Source organism: Homarus americanus, unplaced genomic scaffold (assembly GCF_018991925.1).
Source record: "Homarus americanus isolate GMGI-L3 unplaced genomic scaffold, GMGI_Hamer_2.0 scaffold49310, whole genome shotgun sequence".
Classification (NCBI taxonomy): Eukaryota; Metazoa; Arthropoda; class Malacostraca; order Decapoda; family Nephropidae; genus Homarus; species Homarus americanus.
In genome coordinates, this window is record NW_024735038.1 from 1566276 (window position 1) to 1588610 (window position 22335).

A 22335-nucleotide genomic window follows, 5' to 3' on the forward strand; every position below is an offset into this window, starting at 1 on the left:
ACACCTACAGTTTTCTGAAGTATCCTAACGTTGGACGCAGTGGGTTAGTCTTCAGTCCACAACACAATATACCCATCTGGTGCTCTGACCTCACAGCATAACCTCTACAGTTTACGGTCTGTACGTTGTTTACGTCACAGCAGCTCTTGAATGGTGAGAGGTTATGGAAAATACAATACCCCAAGTTTATATTGAAGATGTAATAAAGCTCTTTTTTGAGGTTGAAGACCTGGCAGTGTGGTGTAAGTGGAGCAGACTACGAACCCCTCCATTGATCACGAACCCCTCCATTGACCACGAACCCCTCCATTGACCACGAACCTCTCCATTGACCACGAACCCCTCCATTGAACACGAACCCCTCCATTGATCACGAACCTCTCCATTGACCACGAACCCCTCCATTGACCACGAACCTCTCCATTGATCACAAACCTCTCCATTGACCACCTCCATTGAACCCTCTTGACCATCCATTGACCACGAACCCCTCCATTGATCACGAACCTCCATTGATCACGAACCCCTCCATTGATCATCACAGACCACCCCCATTGACCACGGAGCCCTCCATTGACCAACCCCTCCATTGACCACGAACCCCTCCATTGACCACGAACCCCTCCATTGATCACGAACCCCTCCATTGACCACGAACCCCTCCATTGACCACGAACCCCTCCATTGACCACGAACCCCTCCAGTGATGTGTGCTTACGACATAGCAGCCCTCACCCGCGTTGCTCTCTTATAAAGTTTGTCATGTTATATTCTTGTGGTATATGGCAGACTCTTACCCCTCCCAGCGTGATGTTGTGTATATGGGAGTGGCGAGGCGAGGTCAACACCCTTCCTTCCTTCCTTCCTTCCTTCCTTCCTTCCTTCCTCTCTTCCTTCCTTCCTTCCTTCCTTCCTTCCTTTGGGGTCTATCCTTTTCACAGCTTCGCCTTCTTCTGTTCTTTTGTCTCTTATTCTTTATTCGCTGACCTTTGTCATTTCTCTTCATTTAACATTTCTTCCTTTCCTCTCGTTAGTCTTTTTCATTGTTATCTTCTTTCGTGTTTCAATCTCTGGTTCTCGTTCATCCTTTTCTTCCTTTCGTCTTTACTTTTACGTTATTCATTTTTGCTTTCATTTTCCTATTTATTCTCTGTTCTTCGTCATTTACTCATCTTCCCTTAAAAAGAAAAAATAATAATTCATCCATAAATAACATCTGTCTTTATTTCTTTCCTGATCGAGGTTTATCATCACCTGCATCTTCCATCATTTCTTTCATGTCTATTCTTCCTTCTTGACGTATCATTCACTACCAGGTCACGTATACGTCATCATCCTTATCATCCTCATCATCATCATCATCATCATCATCATCATCATTATTGTTCACTCGTGGGGTTATTCTTCATTAGGGAAACATAAACACAGGAATTGATTGGACGAACAGGGGGAGTATGGGTGTATGTTAAGGTATCCCCCCCCCCCCACTCTCTCCTGCCAAGCCTAACCTAACCCAACGAAGCCATCTGATAAGACCTCTCCGTGAAACACACTTAAACACTCACTAGACCTCTGGAAATATATATCTGCGTCTGATAGCCAACTGTCGATAACCTACAATACATGAGAACATTAAACCGTGGCTCCGGCTATCGTCCGTAAACGATAACAGGACTGTACATCAGACCATCTTTTGTGGGTTGCCTCGGTGTGTTTGGCCTGATCACATGTTTGGGGGGGTTTGTATATCACCCATCTCTCTAGAATTGATATTTACTGGTATGTGATGCAAGGAATTACATTTAAGTTTTTTTTTTTTTACTCCTATCTGAAAATGTTAATGGATTCTGTGATGCGAAAACAAAGGGAATTTATGTAAAAAAAAAATGAGATAAAAAAAAATAATCACAGGTTCACTGGTAATCGTTTGTAGGTCTTTATATTTCCCTTATAACAAAAAGAACTCGGTGAGTCTAATTTGTTTAGTAATTATCAGGTGTTCCGTGACTGTTGTACCCAGCAGGAGGGGAATGTTTATTTAGTTGTTTCTGTGTGGAGTTTGTTTTAGGATATATTTTCTTCTTTGTGTGTGTGTGTGTGTTTATTTGTTGTTGTTTTAATAGTTTTCTCTGACCCCCTTTACCGTAACTTAGCCACGTCACATGTGAGCAGGTAAACGAACTCTACACTGAGTCGAAAATATTGTATTACTCTGTTTAAAAAATTGGGGTCTCTCTCTCTCTCTCTCTCTCTCTCTCTCTCTCTCTCTCTCTCTCTCTCTCTCTCTCTCTCTCTCTCTCTCTCTCTCTCTCTCTCTCTCTCTCTCTCTCTCTCTCTCTCTCTCTCTCTCTCTCTCTCTCTCTCTCTCTGTTATCGCGAGCTCATATCAATTTGATGTCAGTTATAGTAGCTTTGTGTTGAATTTCGGAAGTGTGAAAATTGTTCATCAAGTGGCCGTAATGCGATATATTACGTCGACTTTGATGTTGGGAGGCGAGCGTGTGTGAGTGTCGGTGAAATGGATGATTTTGAAAAGTCATTAAACGTTTTGGAAGAGAAAAATGTATTGTTATGTTTTTTCTTCTGTCCGAGTAGAGCATTATTATTATTTATTGTTATTATTATTTATTATTATTATTATTATTATTATTATTATTATTATTATTATTATTATTATTATTATAGTTGTTATTATTGTCATTCATCTTGTTATTGCGACTGTTATTACGTAATGATACTGAGATTGATGTGGTAGGCTGAAATAGTGATGCTAACGTACCTTATGTACAGATGATTCAGTGACTTGATGGTGTATTGATGTGGAGGTTAGGTCAGGTCAGGTCAGGTCAGGTCAGGTTAGGTTAGGTTAGATTAGGTTAGGTTAGCTAGCTTAGACATCCATGCCAAATCCAACCAGAAATCCACCAGATTAATAACTCGTAACTGATAGTGATTTATACTGTGGTGATTGAGGTACCTGGAGGTAGTTGACAAGGAAAATGGTCGTGGTATTGATAGGTAAATATTCTTATTAATTACACAACAGGTGGAGAGACTCGGGTACCTTTACAAATAAGCCTGACGCAGAGAACATATTTGTGAATTAATGTAATTGTTGTAGTGGAAGATTCGATATAGTCAGTCAGCCATTGTTTTTATTATTATTATTATTATTATTACTTGACTGTGTTCGTAATTAGATGTGGTTAAGTCATTTAGCCAGCCAGTCAGTCCGTCAGTCCGTCTATCAGTCAGTCCATCTATTTGTGTCCGTACCCTTCACCCATCCCGCTTCCCAACTCCCATCCTCTACCCTTCGCCTATCACCCTTCCCTCCACCCCCCCCTCCCATTATCCACACCCGTCACCCACACCGTTGTGATGGTCAAGAAATTTTTTAGTGCTATAGTGACACAGTCGATATGTAGTGATATAGTAAAAAAGTTGATAAGTTGTAGCGATATAGTGACAGTCGATAAGTTGTAGTGATATAGTGACGCAGTCGATGAGTTGTAGCGATATAGTGACACAGTCGATAAGTTGTAGCGATATAGTGACACAGTCGATAAGTTGTAGCGATATAGTGACACAGTCGATAAGTTGTAGTGATATAGTGACACAGTCGATAAGTTGTAGCGATATAGTGACACAGTCGATAAGTTGTAGCGATATAGTGACACAGTCGATAAGTTGTAGCGATATAGTGACACAGTCGATAAGTTGTAGCGATATAGTGACACAGTCGATAAGTTGTAGCGATATATTGGCGCAGTCGACTCCCCCCTTCCCCGCTTGCACTACTATTTAAAGAGTTCCCGTAATCCACTAAGGCTGAGAAGTCTTCCTCTTGTGGTTTTCCAAGGGGCTGTAGCAGTTTATTGGTGCAGGCGATCCCCGGCGCCACTAAATTAAGAGTTCTCGTAATCTCTAAAGTTGGATGGAGGCGGAGGCTTGTGTTTCCATTAGGACAGTGGTAGTAGGGGACTTGGGAGGGTTTTGGGTGTGGTCATTAATGGTGTATGTGTGTGTGTGTATGTATGTATGTGTGTATGTATGTATGTGTGTATGTATGTATGTATGTATGTGTGTATGTATGTATGTATGTATGTATGTATGTGTGTATGTATGTATGTATGTATGTATGTATGTATGTATTTATTGTAGTGTATTTATCCCTTCCTTTTCTTCATTCTTTATCACCGGTTTCTCTCTTCACCTACCTCCTCTTCTCCCTTCCGCCTCCTTCCTTTCTCCCCTCTCCTTTCTTTCCCTTCCCTTTCTACCCTTGCCCCTTCACCATCCTCCTCCTGTACATCTTAAACCCCACTTCTACCTTCCTTCCCCTCCCCATTCACCTCCTTCCCTCCCCAACCCTTTCCCCGTCCTACCCTCCCTTCCATCCGCCTCTTCCCTTCCCCCCACCCCACATTCTTTTTCTCCCCTCACCCTCTCCTGCCAATCCTCAACTCTCCCCTTCCCCTCACCCTCCTCCCCCTTCCCTACCCTCCTCCCCCTTCCTCTACCCTCCTCCCCCTTCCCCATCCCTCTCCCACCCCAGCTTTAGCACCCACCTGATAGCGATTTAGGTCTCCATGATAAAAATTTAGGGGCTCGTGATAACAATTTAGCGGTGCCTTAGGATAACAGACTGCTACTCGATAGGCATTTGGGGGAGTCGTTTTAATAAGATGTGGCTGTGGCGGGACTCTGAAGCAACGATAACGCCGTGGGTGTGGGTGGGTGTGGGTGGGTGGGTAGGTGTGTGTACGAGTATGTAGGGTGGGTGTGTGTATGTATATGATGATATGTATGTGTGGATATAATGTATGTTTAAAATGTCCTTAGAAAAATTAACTGGTAAAAATTTTAGATCTCTGTGACGGTTTAACAATTTAAATTTTCCGTTGTATCGTTGTATAAAAATTGAAATTTTTTTTTTATCTCGGTGACAATTTAACAGTTCATATATAATGAAATAATACCTAAAATTTTAAGGTAGTAAAGCTTTTTAATTTCAAAATTATCGCACGAAAAGCAATATCGGGATTTTTATTTTAACAACAAAAAGTTTTAATGACGTTTCATTGAGTAAAAATCCCTATAAACTTCTTGATTACATTAGGTCTCTCTGAGAACAACGTCAGGGTATTTTTTAAATGATTAACAAGCCCTCGGTAACAATTTAAAGTTCCTCTTTTAACAATTAACAATTCCCAGACAACAGTTTCCAACATACTGAAAACAAATATATTCAACTCTAAATAATTTCCACCAACACGTATATTCAAAATCCTGATTACATAATTTTTAAAAACACTGACACAGTATTTTTTCTAGGTGATTTTTTTCCCAAGATTATTTCGTGCGATAATAGTTAATGGTGGAGCTTTGGGAATGATAAGAGTTAATGAGTATTGACAGATGTCCGGGACACTAACAGTCTGACTAGTGATAATGATTTGTTTTTGTCTCCTCGGTTTTCTGTTTGAATATTGTCAACTACCCACACACTAGAGTCTGAAAGGTTGACCCAAAGAGAGGTCAACTACCCACATAAAGAGTCTGAAAGGGCTGACCCAAAGATAAGGGATTGGCCTAAAGAGAGGAGGCTGACACAAAGAGGAGCTCACCTAATGTAATGTATTTTGGTTAATCAGAGGCTTGTTTGTTATATATCGGTAGTAGAAACAACAGGTAGTGCTTAACGGAATCTTTCTGTTTACAGGATTAATCTCTATAGTTAATCAGTTGTTCCTTATTATTATTATTATTATTTTATTTGTTTAGTTTTCATTATTGTTATTATTATTAGTAGTAGTAGTAATATTGCTTTTATTATTGTTGTTCATAGTAGTAGTATTTGTTGTTTTTATTATTAATATTTATTATTATTATTATTATTATTATTATTATTATTATTATTATTATTATTATTATTATTATTATTAACCAGAACTAACACGTGGACATATTCCCCCATAACAGACTCATCACTGGGTCGACCTGATGATCTATTTCACATGGGAATAGAATTATTATTATTATTTTTTTTTTTCATAGTGATGATAGATAGTTTGCAATTTCCTGGTTCTCTGTGATATTTGTTTACCCAATAAAACCAACAAACAAACCTTTGAAACCGAAAATGAGATTGGTGTTATTGAAAATGTCCGAAATAATAGACAAGTGGAGGGTATCGATTCTGTGTGTTTGTTTGATGTCAACTGTATTTCGGTAACATTGATTTATTATAAGTCCAGTTGTGTATTTATTGTATATTTAACAGAGTTTTATTGTAAATTTAAGTATGATTTATTGCATATTTTAACTTTTTTTGTATCCAGATTGTGATGTTTTGTGATCTAGCTGAGAGAGGGGGGGGAGGAGGTATAGCGTGGCATGGGTGGTGTTTTAGGGGTAGCTTATGTTCATGACTTCAGTACACTACATCTGCTACACTATCATCTACACTACATGAAATACACTATCACTTTTTGGTAAGGTCGTGGTGACGGCGAGGCAAATATTGTGGTACTGAATGGCTCCTGGCACCCCCCCCCCTTCCCCACCTTCCCCACACACACACAAGGTTATGTTATTGTTATAGATACAATTTTTTATTATAAATGTTGCTGAATTTTAAGTCTGAATTTTGTTAAATAAGTGTAAAATTTACCACCAAACTGCCTTATTGTAAATGTAAGTAGCCGGTATTTACTTGTAAACATTACAGGTAAAATATACGGAGAATGGTATTTGTAAATTTATTTTTAAGCAGTGGTGATAGCTGGAGCGACTTGATTAGTTTGAAGTTTGTTGTGTTATCAGTTCCCATTGGTTCTGTGTGGCAATTTTTTGTTTAAGTAAACTCGTATGTTGCCAAGTGAATATGTTGTGTTGCAACCTTTGTTTTACTGTCCATACATTCTTATACAGACATGTTTTATGTATTGCATCTTCTGTGTTATTATCACTACGTTTGTTTACATCTGTAATTTGTGTTTCAGTCTTTATGTTATTAACAGCGGTAAGTTTGTTAACAATACGTGTGTTGTATGATTTGCTGGGTGTATTATTATTATTAGTAGTAGTAGTAGTACATTGTTACATTGGTGTGTTATTACGACTCTTGTTAACTTATGTATTTTGTTGTGTTGCTGCTGGTGGGTTGAGAGTGTTTACATTAATTGACACTTGTTATATATGTTACAACTTCTCTGTTATTATTAATGTTGACTGATGTTAGCTATCGTTGTGTTGCAGCTGGTGGGCGGAGAGTTTGACATGGAGTTGAACTTCGTGATCCAGGATGCACACAACCTACGACATATGCTGGAGCTCCTCGACCACTGCCCGCCACCCTTACAGGTAAAGTCACCCACCTTCAGTGTTTACATCAGCTGACTCGACACGTCTGGACATGTAAAGTGGCGAGTCGGCTGTTCGTGATTGAAGTTTTCCTATACAATTTTGTTTTGATCTTGACTAACGGTGAATTATGGTCCATAGGTGAGTTAGATCGTGTTGTTTGGTTTATTAGGGATTGTGCATTTACCCTTTATGTGGATATTAGATGGTGATGAAATTTATCTGTGAGTTCTGGTACCTACGTTTGTTTTGGTGTATAGCTTTCATCACACACACACACACACACACACACACACGGGAGACTCACCACCCGGGCGTTAAAGCTGAATGGTCCATGCACGACAATGTACAAACACCCGTGAACACCACATCTCCTCACCTCACGCCATTGTCACACGACCAAGTATTGCTTCCACAACACCTATGGTCCCAGACACAGTGCTAGGTGCGGGAGTGTGGTGTTTATTGTGATTGAAGGGAAGACCATTAATATGTGTGCACTCTTGAATAGAACCATAAGCGCGTGTATTGAATCGTCTTGTATGGGATTTAGTTGGTTTGTGTTGAGGTAAACAAGATTTTAAGGCCTTGTGTTGAAGGAGCTAGAGTCATCGTACTCAGAGGCCAGAGTCCACGTATTTGAGATTAATCCTGGTTCTGAAGGGGCTAGAATCCTTGTACTCGAGGGGCTAGAGTCCTTGTACTTTAGAGGCTAGAGTCCTTGTACTCTAAGGTCCAGAATCTTCCTACTCAAGAGGCTAATTTTAATACTACTAGTCAATACTACTACTGCTACTACTACTACTATTACTACTACTACTACTACTACTACTACTACTACTACTACTACTACTACTGCTGCTAATAATAATAATAATAATAATGATAATAATAATGATAATAATATTAATGGCACTGATAGTTGAGATAATACTAAGAATCATGATGTAGAAACTGTGATGATAAAACTCCTATTACTACTGCCACGAATCATAATAAATTGAATTTAAAAAAAAAACGATTAAGTTAGAGAGAAAATATGAAAAAAAGTGAAATAATAATCGTCATAAAGAAGAGTACAGTATTCATATAAGCCTTGATAAAAGACACTTGCCTCGTGTCTTAATTTGCATGAAAAGTTACCCCATGGTCTATTTTAACTTCTTAGTGGATAATGTGAAAATCCTTCTTTTGGTGGATAATGCAAAAATCCCTCCGTTCTGGCTAATGTTAAAAATTTCTTCCCAAGTCGACAGTGTAAGAATCCTTCCATATACCACAATGTTTTAGTTCGGTTTATATCTATTTATCCTCCAGTCACTCTTCACTATCCGCGTATCTCCTTCCCCCAGTCTGAAAATTGAATCTACATGGGGGACGTCGTCTATTACTCGATGTTATTGATCGCTGTTGCTCTTGTATGATAAGATATTTACGGCCGACCTCTTACAATATTTGCCCTCTAAACACCGTCAACTGCGATCCGCTACGTCTGCCTGGAAATTATAATGGTTTGACCTGGACCGGGTGGGCTAATATTTTAGTTGGGAGTCTGGAGTTTCTTGTTGACCCCTGGGTGTTTTAGGTTCTATTTCGGTGCTGGAGCCGCTAGAGCCCTGAGATGCTTATCGAACCTTGGGATTTGAGTTTAATTTTAGGAGGATTCAGGAAGTTTTTAGTTTTATTTGGGTTTCATAAGTTTTGATTCCAGTCGGGGAGCTTAGGTTTTGGTTAGGCCCTGAAAGCTTAGACGGTAGTTAAACTTAGGAAGCTTAGGATTTCGTTATGCCCTGAAAGCTTGGGCTGTACGTGGTTCCTGAAAAAAAAAAATATATGGACTCCAGATGATCCCTAGAAATTCAGATCCTGGCAGTTTCGAACTTCGTGAATAGATACTTGATACTTGAGAACAGTTTTATACACAAAGAGATAAGCTTCACAGATGTTGTATTTGATAGGCAGTTGTGCGCTTATTTCTCTGTTGGTGAGTTGTCGTACATTTTTCTCATGGTGTTGCACTAGCCAGCCCAGCCAAGTAGCCAAGCGTTATACTGCCGATAATTGCACATGAGCAAAAGTGCCCTCAGAAACCTTTACTTTGGCAGGTGATTATCGTTGATGAATAAAACTTAAACGGTGTGTTTTTCGCCCGCATAAAATTTGCATATCGTTAAGTCGACTTAATGTTGCAGGATCAGTATGCATAGTTTGCAGTTATGCTCGACAGTACTTAGCATATACTCGTATGTATAGAATCTTCACTATGCATACTGACTACATAATGCTTGATATGCACACTGCTTCCAATACCCATAATACACACTAGCTCCCTAATGCCCAGTATACCCACAGGCGCCATAACAGTACTCAGGCTGCGCCAATACACCCAGTAGTAACTCCGTGGAGCTCCTCGGCTGTGGTCAATATCGGCCGCGACAATATGTATGATAATGATTATTACAGCTGAAGCTTCCGGTGATAATTTAATAGTTATTGTCCGTACGTTAGTAGTTATTGAGGTGATTGTAAATAACGCGCGCGTGTGTGTGGGTGGTGGGGAGGGGGGGTAGTGGGAGAAAGATGGTGTATGGAAGAGGAGGTGGATATGTGGAGGAATAGAAGAGAGGGAGGGAGAAGAGGAAGAAGAGAGGCGGGCATAAGAAAACACATGAATGTATAGAGGAAGAGGAAGCTCATGTACAGTATATAGTGTACATAAATAAGAGGAGTATGCGGAGGTATGCGGAGGTGCTTACACGGAGGAGGAGTTAGAAGAGGAGGAACAGCAAGAAGAGGAGGGGGTAGAGGAAGAACAAGAAGAGGGAGCGAGTAAGGGGAAGAAGATGAGTGAAGAGGAAGAAGAAGACGAAGAAGAGGGGAGAAGGGGAGGGGGAGGGGAAGACGAAGAGGAGCATATATGAGACTCCTGAGAGGGAAGAGTCAAGAAGCAGCAGCACTTGAGGGCCTTGACATATCCCTCGGGCTGCCACTTTGAGCCACCAAATTAGATTAATTAATGAAGAAACTCGGTGAAGAGTGTCTCCCCACCCCCTCCTTTCTCTCTCCCCCCCTCATTTCCTCTTCCCCCTTCATCTCCTCTCCTCCCCCTCTCCCCTTCTCCCTCCCTCTCTCCTCTCATCTCTCCCCTCTCTCCCTTCATCTCCTCCCCCTCTCTCCCCTTCATCTTCTCTCCCCTCTCCCCTCTCATCATCTCTCCCTCTCTCCCTTCATCTCCTCCCCTCTCCCCTTCATCTCTCTCCTCCCCCTCTTCCCTTCTCTCCTCTCCCCTCCCCTCTCTCCCCTTCATCTCCCCTTTCTCCCCTCTTCATCTCCTCCCCCTCTCCCTTCTCTCTCTCTCTTCCCCTTCATCTCCTCTTCCTCCCCTCTCTCCCCTTCATCTCCTCCCCCTTCTCTCCCTCTCCTCTCTCCTCCCTTCTCCCTTCATCTCCTCTCCCTCCTCTCTCCCCTTCATCTCCCTCTCCTTCATCTCTCCCTCCTCCCTCTCCTCCCCCTCTCTCCCTCCTTCATCTCCTCCCCTCCCCTTCTCCTCCCCTCTCCCTCTTCATCTCCCTCCTCTCTCCTTCATCTCCTCCTCTCCCCTTCATCTCTCCTCTCTCCCCTTCATCTCCTCCCCCTCTCTCCCCTTCATCTCCTCTCCCTCCCCCTCTCTGATCGCACCTTCATTTTATCAGTTACCCTCATAATAACCTCACGCCTTACTCTCCTAAGTGTAACTCAAGAATTTTACAGTGTGTGAGGTAGACTTTCCCCGTCAAAGAGTCAAGATGTGGTGTGTGTAGTGTCTCGTGCTGTGCTTCTCGTCAGGTGATGTGTTTGGAGTTAAGTTTTGAACCTGGAAATGCTGGACTTATCTCAGTTCTTGGAGTGTGTTACTAAATGATGTGAAAATTTGTTTAGTTTTATGGGTGAATGTTAGGGTGTGTGTGTGTGTGTGTGTTGGGGGGAAACTAACTACAGATCTGCGTATGAATGTTGAGTACGTAACTAATGATCAGCATGTGTGTGAGTGCCTAGTACTTGACTCCAGCTCTGTGAATGTGAGTTACTTCCTATAGTATACCGTGTGAATGTCTGGCAGGCTACGTATACCTCAGTCGTGTGTGCCAGTGTCAGGAAAGTCAGCAAGGCGTACACCCTCCGCCCCTCCCCTGACGAGAAGGTTGCATGACCACCGCCAAGTGCCTGGGTTATTGCGCCAGGTCGTCGGGTATTAAAGATGATGTTGTCTGAAGGGAAAAACGGCGTTAATTTGTCCCAGCGGTCGAGGTCGGCTCATTCCAAGGCCTTTCCTGGAATGAGATGATTGCAGGGTGGGTACCAGGGAGGGAGGAAAGAGGAACGGAAGGAATGAGAGGGAGGTAGGGAAGGAAGGAAGGAAGAAAAGAGACAGGGAGTGAAGGGGGTGGAGTGAAAGAAGGGTGGAAGGATTGAAAGAGGGAAGAAGGAAACAGGGAGAGAGGGAGGGAGAAAGGGAAAGCGAGAAGGGAGGGAGGGAAGCAAGAAAGGAAATGGGGGAAGGAAGAAAGAGAAGGGAAAGGAAGGTATGAGGGAGGGAGGTGATGTGCGGTGGTGAGAGGGTGAGAGCGAACAAGGAATTAAAAATAGGAAGAAGCAAGGGGAAGGAAAGGAGGATTAAGAACAAGGAAGAGTGAGCGAGGACAAACGGGAGGGGAGAGAGAGAGAGAGAGAGGCAAAGAAGAGGTGGGTGAAAAAGAGGGGAGGCAAGGCGGAGGAGGTGAGGGGAGGGGGGTAAAATGAGAGGAGAGGAGAGGCGGAGGTGAACGAGAGGAGGAGGCGGAGGGTGAATGAGAGGAGAGGAAGATAATGAGAGGCAGGAGGAAGATGAACGAGAGGTGAGGAGGAGGGTAAATGAGAGGAGAGGAGGGGAAGGGGACCATTGTGTGTGTGTGGATTTATTAGTATAAAGATAATTGTAGATGAGCTTTCTTGCTTAGTGGCCCAGGAGAGTAGGGAGGTGATGGCTTGTTTACATGTGCCCGGAACCATAGACCCCTGTGAATCTCTCTCTCTCTCGTCTTATAATTAACCTCTGTTCGCCACAAATTCAAGTGCTTGTCACCTGTTATTTGTTATTTTTTTCACTTTTTATAATTTTAAAGGCCCATTTTATAGACTTGTGCCAGCTGGGCCTATAGACTTTAGGTGGCCAGCCCTGCCTGGTGCCCACAACCTCTAGTGTCAAGTTCTGCCCAGCACAGCCCTGAAGCCACTGTCTTACCCACAGCCCTAGCCTGCCTTACCCACAGCCTCCTCAGTCACTGTTTCACTCCACAGCCCTAGTCACTGCCTTTACCCACAGCTCCTAGTCACTGCTCACTCACAGCTCTTAGCTCACTGCCTGCCCACAGCCCTAGCTTCTACTGCCTTACCCACAGCCCTAGTCACCACCTCACTCCACAGCTCCCAGTCACTGTTCACTCCCACAGCTCCTAGTCACTGCCCTTTACCCACAGCTCCTGGGGGCCTGCCTCACTCCAGCAGCTCTCAGTCACCGCCTCACCCACAGCTCCTAGTCACTGCCTCACCCACAGCTCCTAGTCACTGCCTTACCCATAGCCCTAATCACTGCCTTACCCACAGCCCTCGTCACTGCTCTTACTCCACAGCCCTAGTCACTGCCTTACTTACAGCCTGTCACTGCCTTACCCACAGCTCCTAGTCATCACCGCTGCCTTACCCACAACTACCTGCAATTGCTTCCTTTAATCCACTCGTGTCCATTAGGTGGTATAGCCAGTAGTTACACGTGTTAATACCTTCACTATCAATTTGCATACGGTCGTCACATGAACACTCAAGCCATTCATCTTTGTTGATTTTCTCATTCGGCTGAATATTACTTTGTACTGCTCTGGGTGTGTACTGTACTGCCTCTGAGTGTACTGTACTGGCCTCTGAGTGTACTGTGCTGCCTCTGAGTGCCTGAAAATTCTGAGTGCACTACTGCCTGGTGGCATCTGTACTGCCTCCTGGGTGTGTACTTGTATTGGGTTTTGAGGTACATTGTTTGAGGTGTATTGTATCGTTTCTGAGTAGGTGTTTGTATTGCTCTTGAGTGTACTTGCATTGTTTTCTGAGTGTGTGTGGATTACTGTTTTCTGGAGTGTGTAATTGTATTGCCTTCTGAGTGTACTGTAGTGCCTCTGGGTGTGTACTGACTGCTCTGAGGTAAAATGTATCAGTTCTTGAGGTATCAAATGGTTTCTGAGTGTGTACTGTACTGCTCTTGGAGTGTGTAATTGTACTGCCTCTGGAGTGTACTGTACTGGGCTCTGAGGGATTGTATTACCTCTGGGTGTGGTAAATGTATAGTTTTGAGTGTGTACTGTACTGCCTCTGAGTGTGTACTGTACTGCCTCAGGGTATCTCTCTCTCTCTCTCTCTCTCCCTCTCTCTCTCTCTCTCTCTCTCTCTCTCTCTCTCTCTCTCTAGCAAAATTGAATTGTCCTTAAGAACTCGTTTGAGAGAGAGAAAGAGACTAGGTAATCCATCTCAATTACTCTCCTTTATATAATTACACTCCGGCACATAATTACACCTCGTAATGTGATCACTAATGAGAGTTGATATTATCCCGTCTGTCTCTCTGAAGGAACAAGAATAAGACATGAAATAAATCAAAACAAAACAGACCACTAGAGTGAAAATTAAAATACTGAAATATTTTAGTTATTAAGTGTGTGTGTGTGTGTGTGTGTGTGTGTGTGTGTGTGTGTGTGTGTGTGTGTGTGTGTGTGTGTGTGTGTGTGTGTGTGTGTGTGTGTGTGTGTGTGTGTGTGTGTGTGTGTGTGTGTGTGTGTGTGTGTGTGTGTGTGTGTGTGTGTGTGTGTGTGTGTGTGTGTGTGTGTGTGTGTGTCCCATTAATGTTTATTACCAAGAGCCTGACGACACTATCCCCTTAGTCTTTGTCTTACTTCCATTGTCTGCATTCTTCCCTTTATTGTCACCTCTTCATCGCCATCATCATCATCATCTCCTTATTCTCGTTGTTCTTCTCATTGTTGTCGTTATTCTCCTTCTTCTTCTTCTTCTTCTTCTTCTCATTGTTGTTGTTATTTTTCATTGTTTTCTTCGTTCACTTGACTTTTTTATCTTCCTTTTTTCCACCTCTTTCTTACCCTTTTATTTCATGTTTTTTATTTCGTCCTCTTCACGTATTTCTTATTCTCTCTCTCATCATTATTTTTCTGTTATTCTGTTTCTCCTCCTCCTCCTCCTCCTCCTCCTCCTCCTCCTCATCATCATCATCATCATCATCATCATCATCATCATCATCATCATCATCATCATCCTCTTCTTTCTACCCCCCTTCGTTATCTTGTTTCTTTTTCCTAATCCCTTTTTATTTATTTATCCTGTTTCTCATTTGCTTTCTCCCTTTTCTGCCTCTCTCATCTTCCTCCATTCTCTTCGCCTCCCTCCTATGTCTCCTCCTCCTCTCACTTTCCCTCTATCCTTGTTCTTCCAGCTCCTCCTCCCTCCCTCCCTCCCTCCCCCCTCTACCTTTATCTCACCCTTGCTCCTTCTCCATCCTGTACCCTTCCCTCCTCTTCCTCCTCCTCCTCCTTCCCCTCCCTCAGGTCCCCCAGCTGTTGGTTGTCCCAGGCCAAATATTCCCTCGGGCCCTCTAAGGAAGCCGAGCGGGCCGATTCACCTCTTTGATGTCTCATTTTCTTTCTTCTCTGTTTCACCTGTGTTCCGTTTTTGTTTTGGGGGGTCTTCCGTTGTCTGTTTTACGTGTCTTGTTTTCTGTTGTTTTCCCGTCTCATTTTTAGTTTGTTTTTACTGTCACTTTTCGTTTTTTTTGGTATTTATCTGTTTTAGTAATTTTATTTTTTTTTATCTATTTCACATATACAGTTTTTCTCTTTTTATTTTTTTTTAGTTTCATCTTTCTCGTTTTGGTTCTCTGTTTATCGTCAATTTCCAAGGTGTGGGAGGAAGGGAGGGAGGGAAGGAATGGTAGAGGCTGTGTTTTAAGGATGTGTGGGAACAGAGGCTACATTAACCCCAAAAACTAACGCTCATATTGCAACATTATCTGTCACTTTGGGCGTTAATGACACTATTTCTAGCATTAAATGGGCGAGGTGTACACGTTCAGGGGTTAAAATATATGACACGTAACCTTTTTTTTTTTTTACTAATTTTGTAGGTTGAAGAATGTATTGGTGGGGTTAAGCTGACATAGGCTTAAGCTTGAAGTGCTACCGGCAGCTTAATAACTATTCCTCAAAGATAAGAATTTTTTCTCAAGGTATTATTGTAATGTGTTATAATATGTTATTTAATGACATATTGTATTTATCATAGTAATTTATTTATCTGATAAGCTCCGCCCATTGGAACGCGTACCTAGCAACCCTCCCTAGCAACCATGAATGTTGGGTGTCGCTGATTGGTCGGTATTTATGCTTCTGATATCTCATTGGACCATCAGTTAGCTATGTTTAGGGGCTTCAATACGTCAGTGACCGAAGTTATTATTATTATTATTATTATTATTATTATTATTATTATTATTATTATTATTATTATTATTATATAGTTGTAGTTTATGAAATTAAGGTATTTTAGGATTACTATATTTAAAGGGAAAAATATAGTCTACCCAGTGAACTTTTTTTAAGGATTAGCACCAGATATTTACGGAGCAAGTTTTCGTATATAGAGGAAAAATCATCGTCATATGTGAAGTAAATTTTCAAAACTTTACTAATTAGCTCAGTGTAGTGAATAGATTAATTAATATATCTTTAAAAGGATTTGGTTATACCTTGGGATTAACTCATTAACTATTCTTTAAGAAGTTCAAGCCTCTTACTTTGAAGGGATTAAGGTTTAAGATGCATTTGTGGTTTAATTATTGCCGTTGACTTGTTTTAATACTCGGTGATGTTTTAGGATTGTGGTAGTTTATGGTAGTTTATGGTCTGTCTTAGAGGGAAGGTATGGCTCTATCTTGGGGAGACGACTATTGGTCATTATAAATTGCTGTCGTCGGATATCGCTTTTTCTCGTGGGAAAACTTTTAGTCTCTTGGGAAAACTTCATTTGGGAAAACATTTTGTCTCGTGGTAAAATGCATCGATTGGAAGATGTTCTACTTCGTGGGGAAAATTCTCTTACCTCTTGGGGAAAATTCTCTTACCTCTTGGGGGGGAAAATGTTCTGTGTCTCGTGGGGAAAATTCTCTTACCTCTTGGGGGGGGAAATGTTCTGTGTCTCGCGGGGAAAATTCTCTTACCTCTTGGGGGGGAAAATGTTCTGTGTCTCGCGGGAAGAGTAATCTGCAGCTTGGCCTGGTGGCGTGGCGTGGGATGGAGACGGTGCTTGTGGTGGCGTCCATCCACTCCATCAAGGGACACTTTACTCGGGGATATTAAGCTCTACGGGATTACCGGAGTTGCCAACACAGTCTGAACAGGATAAGTTTTTTCATCTGGGTCGTTATCGTGGTGGCTCGCTCTGGAGATTTCCTCGTCTAGGATATACTAGGAATGACAATTACTTTCTTTCTTCATTGTCCTGGGCAGAAAAAAGTGTCTGATATAACCCGAACTGTCCAGACTTCTAAAGCTGGCCAACCTTAACTATCCTAACTTAACATGGTGTACCCTAACCTATCCTAACTTAACATGGTGTACCCTAACCTATCCTAACTTAACATGGTGTACCCTAACCTATCCTAACTTAACATGGTGTACCCTAACCTATCCTAACTTAACATGGTGTATCCTAACCTATCCTAACTTTTGAAAATGCCACCTCTAACTTATCCTACCTGGACTAGATTGAACCTTAAGTACCATAACCGAATCGTAACCTAACCTAACTTAACCAACTACAACCCAGTCCAACTTTACTTAACTTATCCAGTTCTAGCCCAGAGTATCCTAACCTAACCTAATATAAGCCAGATGAGCCTAAGACAACCTACATCTCGCCTAACCCATTTTAAGCTAATCTTATTAACCTTAGCTCAACCACCCGAATTTAACATGACCTAATTAACCTTATTTAACTTCCAGCCTAACTGAAGCCGGTGTAGTAATTGAATAATTAAGTTAATGAGATGCCTACATTAACATGTTCTTGGTGCAATTTTGTCCAACCCAACCCAACCCAACCCAACCCAACCCAACCCAACCCAACCCAACCCAACCAGGTAACCCAACCACAACCCAACCACAACCCAACCCAACCAAAACCCAATCCCAACCCCACACCCAACCTCAAAACTCCAACTAAAAACTCCAAATTCAAAAACCTGCCCACAACCCAACCTCTCTTAACCCCTATGGTATTATTACGAGGTATTCCCATTTAATCTGTAATAGAGTTTTCAACACGGCGGGGCCTCATTTTTGCCACCATCAGCGGTAATCGGATCAACAGGAGTGGAGGAGGCCGGAATGAACGGGCGTGATATTTTAAGGTGTGGCTGAGGCATGTGGGTGTGTATGGGGGGAGGAGGGGGTAGAGTGATGTGGATGTGTGTAATAGCCCGTAGTGAGGAAGGGATGTGGGGGTGTGTACTGAGGGAAGGAGGGGAGAAAAAAATGTGTGTGTGTGATGGCGGAGGGAGTTAAGGGAGAAGTGGGATGGATGTGGATATGTGTGCTAGGGGAGGGAGTGAGAGTAGAAAAGAAAGATTGGAATGAGGGAGGAGGGGTGTGGGAGGAAGGAAAGGGTAGGATGAGGGAGGAGGGGTGTGGGAGGAAGGAAAGGGTAGGATGAGGGAGGAGGGGTGTGGGAGTGAGGAGGAGAGAGTTGAGTCCTTGATGTGTGAAGGGGGGAGGAGAGGGAGGGATTATTAGGTCGTGTAATGTGTGGAGGAGAAGGAGGAGGTACATTTAAGGGGCCATTTATTATAAGGAGGAGATAGAAGAGGTCATTTAATGAGATGAGGGACATTTATGGGGTCAAAGGGTTCAAATATCGTCTCCCAAAGGGTATTAAACGATCATCCTCAAAGGGTTTAACCATCACCCTCTAACTGTTAAACCAAGGGATAAACTATACCACTATTCTCATCGGGATAAACCGTCGTGCTCTTAAGGGTTAAGAGCATCGTCCACTGAAGGTTAAACCATCGTACTCTAAAGGTTAAACCACAGACAATTCCCCGAGTAACTGCAGTTGGGTTTTAATCTATGAATAGAAAATTAATTCAGTATTAGTTTATGCATTAATTCCCTTAATAAATGATTTATATGCATGGCCTCGTCTTTTGACCAATTTTGACTTCTTTTTCCCCTCACTTAAACTCTCCCATTTTTCATTTTTCATTAGGATACGGTTTTTTTTATTTATTTTTTATTTTTTTCAGGTATAATAAGATTGACTTTACTGTTATAGTTACCATCATTACAAGGGATAAGAGACAATAAAGTACCTTAATAAGTTATAGGTAAAGGAAGCAATTAACCTGTTCTCATATACCTGGAGACATCATTGTATCACACTCATTATCCCAAGGTAACAAGATACAAGAGTCTCGTCATTCTTTAGTCTCTGTTGGCGCCAGCGGAAGAAGGATGTAATGGTGGTACTATGATGGCGGTGGAATGCCATAATTGTTATATTCTTTAATGAGACAAGCGTAGGTGGTGTGAATAGTAAAATGTGATAATGTAGTGAGGAGGAGGAATGGAAAATAAACGCCAGTGTAGAAATGATAAGGGAAATGGTGCACATATACGCGTGTAAAGAAAAGTGGAAAATGGAATAAAGGAATATGAAAAGAACTTAGAAAAAACGAAACACTGTACATACGAATATTTAGAGAGACGAACACCACAGGGAATAAATTCGAATATACCAAGAAAATAAAATAGATGGAAAACATTATAGGAAAAAATGAGATGGGAAAAAAAGCCCAGCAAGAGATAAAAGAGTGGTGGGGGGAGAGAGTTTTATTTATTTGTGTGTGAGGTGAGGCGGTGGTGGGCGAAGGGGCGTACCTGGTTGGGTTGTTTGAGGTAAGGGAGAAGACGTAGGTGGCTGTTAATATGTTATCACTGACCTGGCGCGGTTGAGGGCTCATAATGGATGTGTGTGTGTAATAATAATAATAATAATAATAATAATAATAAACGGTTTATTAATATAGTTGCAGCTGGTGGCTGAAAACATACAGACTTACATTTGATTTAGGCATAATGATATAATATGCGTTGAATACATTTACAGGGCTGTACAGTACATAAATCAGGAGTTGTTTCTTATTTTAACAATAGATGGGATGTTGCTATTCTTATATCTATCGGTGTGGGCTCTTATGGGCTGAATTTTGTTGTAGTGGCGGACTGCGCGAGGTGGGTGGGGGGCTGCCGGTGGCAGGAGGTGGCGATGACGAGGGTGGTGCATTAGTTGGCTGCCAAACCTTGCCAGTGCTTGGTGGTGGAGGTCACTGAGGGATGGTATTTCCAGGGTGGAGAGAGCGTTGATGTAGCCGGAGTGTTCTGCGCCGAGCATGATTCTGCAGGCCCTTTTCTGTACCTTCTCTAGCCGACGTTGTTGGGTGGAGTTGAGAGAAGACGACCAGGCTGGTGACGCATACGTTAGTTGGGGGAGAATATAGGCGTTGTAGATAGTCCTCAGCTCTGGCGTGGGTGTCCCAAGTGTGTGTGTGTGTGTGTACGTACATTAGGATACAGGTAGTGCATGTTGATGACATTACCCCAAGACTTGTGTTAAATATTGAAAAAAGGTAACCTAACCTAACCTAACCTAACTCAGTCATTAGTGTAAAAGGAATAAGACTAAACAGATGAGAACAGATGAGGTGAGTTCTCCACCCCCCCTCATCTCCTGACACCTCGGTGACCGCCTGGCTGGGCATCCATTATTGACAGATGAGCGTTTGTGTCGCTTCAATGCAGAGCAAACCACCTCCAGAATACTGAAGAGCCCCACCTCCATTCATTTCAGGTCCTACCTCCACCCTCCTTCGACCTCCCCTCCCACCCTCCTTTCTCGACCTACCCCCTCCCCCAGCCTATTGTCATCCCCTCCCGACCTTCTGTGTCTTCCCTCACAGTTTCATTTGACCTCCATCCCGGCCTCTAGCGACCTCCTTCCCGGCCTCCAGCGACCTAACCCTCCCTTCCGGCTGAGCCTTAAGAGCCCTTAGAAAGGTTCAAGAAAGATCTTCAAATAGAGAATTAGTTCTCTCTAATCCTGTTTATTCTCTTCCTTCCTCCCTTCCCTTTGTTCCTTCACCTTTATCTCCTCCCCATCTCTTCATCTCTCTAACCCTTATTCTTGTCTTTTCTTCCATCCTCTCTGGCGACAACAACATAAATTCAACTTCGTAAGTGGTGTAAGTATTATATCATGGGAAAAATGACGTCACAACGCATGACGTCGGCTGTAAACAAATAATCTGTTGGTATTTTTTTTTTATTTAGTTTATTTGTTGCAAGGAAATTAACATAGTACATAGAGGTACATAGAGGTACAGCAGTAAATGTATCGAAAAGGCTGTAAAACATTAATATAAAGTTCATTTGTTTATCCCTGACAGATATTGCAGTGCGAAAACAAATAAACATATTGAATGACGTTGTTATTGTTGTTGTTCTTTTAGCCACTTCATCTGATAAGGTTTTTAAAGCACTGTTCTCTTGTTCTCTATATATTGCAGTGTACAATATCTCTGTATATATATATATCATCAGTCCATATATCACGCGGGATTCTCTGATAATAAATGAAGACGCAGATCGAATCAGAACATCATCGTCGCTTACTGACAACAGGCTTTGTGTGGTATATAACAAAGCCTATGATTGCTTTTGTTGTCCTTGTGGCGCGGTGGTAGCGATCCCTGTTCACACGCAGAAGTCCAGGGTTCGATTCCCGACTCGTTAGGTATTGTTTGTTTGTGTATGTACGTATGCGAATCAACCCATTTATTTTTGTTCAGCTAGCGTTATTTTAGCCATATAGCGTTTAGTATATTAAGGTTAAATGTAGAATAATTACCCCAATGTAAGGCTTAAGGAACAGTGTGTACCAAGGCAATGGTTAATAGTCATCGAATATACAGGGTCATTAAGAAAGAATATCCAATTTGTAATATATAGCTATTTGTAATATGGTGATTCTTTTTGGGTGACTGTACCAAGAATATATGACTAATATTAGCTGCTGAGTGGATCGGTATTGTAAACTCTTGAGTATCGTAACGTCAACACTACGGTAATGCACAGTTGTAAATACTGTTTGCAGATTTTGTGAATTTCGTATCAGCAATGATTGATGTTGCAAAACCATGACGTGTTATACATCTAAGTAAAGTGTACTCAGTATGTACTCATTGTTGTGATGGTTATTAGTCGAGTTGTACTTGAACGAGATTGTACACATGAGTATGTTTTTTCATTCTAGGATGTAAGTAGCTGACTCCTTGACCTATGACCTCTGTGACCTTTTAGGCCTCAGAATCGCTACAGAACACGACTGCATCAAGTTGAGTTTGTGTACCAAGTGTGGGAGTCAAAGCGACACTTGTTACTGAATTACAGGAGGTGACGGCCACGTGACGCCACCTCACTCCTGACGTTCCCGGGCTCACTACGTCACCTCAGTAATGGAACGACACTTAATAACTTCGTATCACCTCCCTAATTAATAACAGATTCTTACTGGTGAAATTGCATTAACTCGGTTACAGTAATTACATGAGGTCACAGGTACACCGACGCGGGTCACTGCTGTCATGGTCTTGCTGTGATGGTTTACATGGGGAGGCGTCAGGCTTATGGTTATTATGGCATAATCCCACCTAGATCATCTGTGGCAGCCATGAAAGAGTAAATAATGATAATGATAATAATAATAATAATAATAATAATAATAATAATAATAATAATAATAACAGTAATAATAATAATAATAATAATAATAAGTGACACA

At 42.0% G+C, this 22335-nt stretch overlaps 1 protein-coding gene across 1 annotated transcript in view; it reads left to right on the forward strand.

Moving 5' to 3' along the window:
- LOC121870775 overlaps nucleotides 1–22335 on the forward strand; it is a 202030-nt gene that overhangs the window by 51020 nt on the left and 128675 nt on the right. The window contains exon 2 of the mRNA XM_042372731.1: nucleotides 7264–7368. Coding sequence (XP_042228665.1) covers nucleotides 7264–7368 — 105 coding nt within the window. The remainder of the gene's footprint in view (nucleotides 1–7263; nucleotides 7369–22335) is intronic.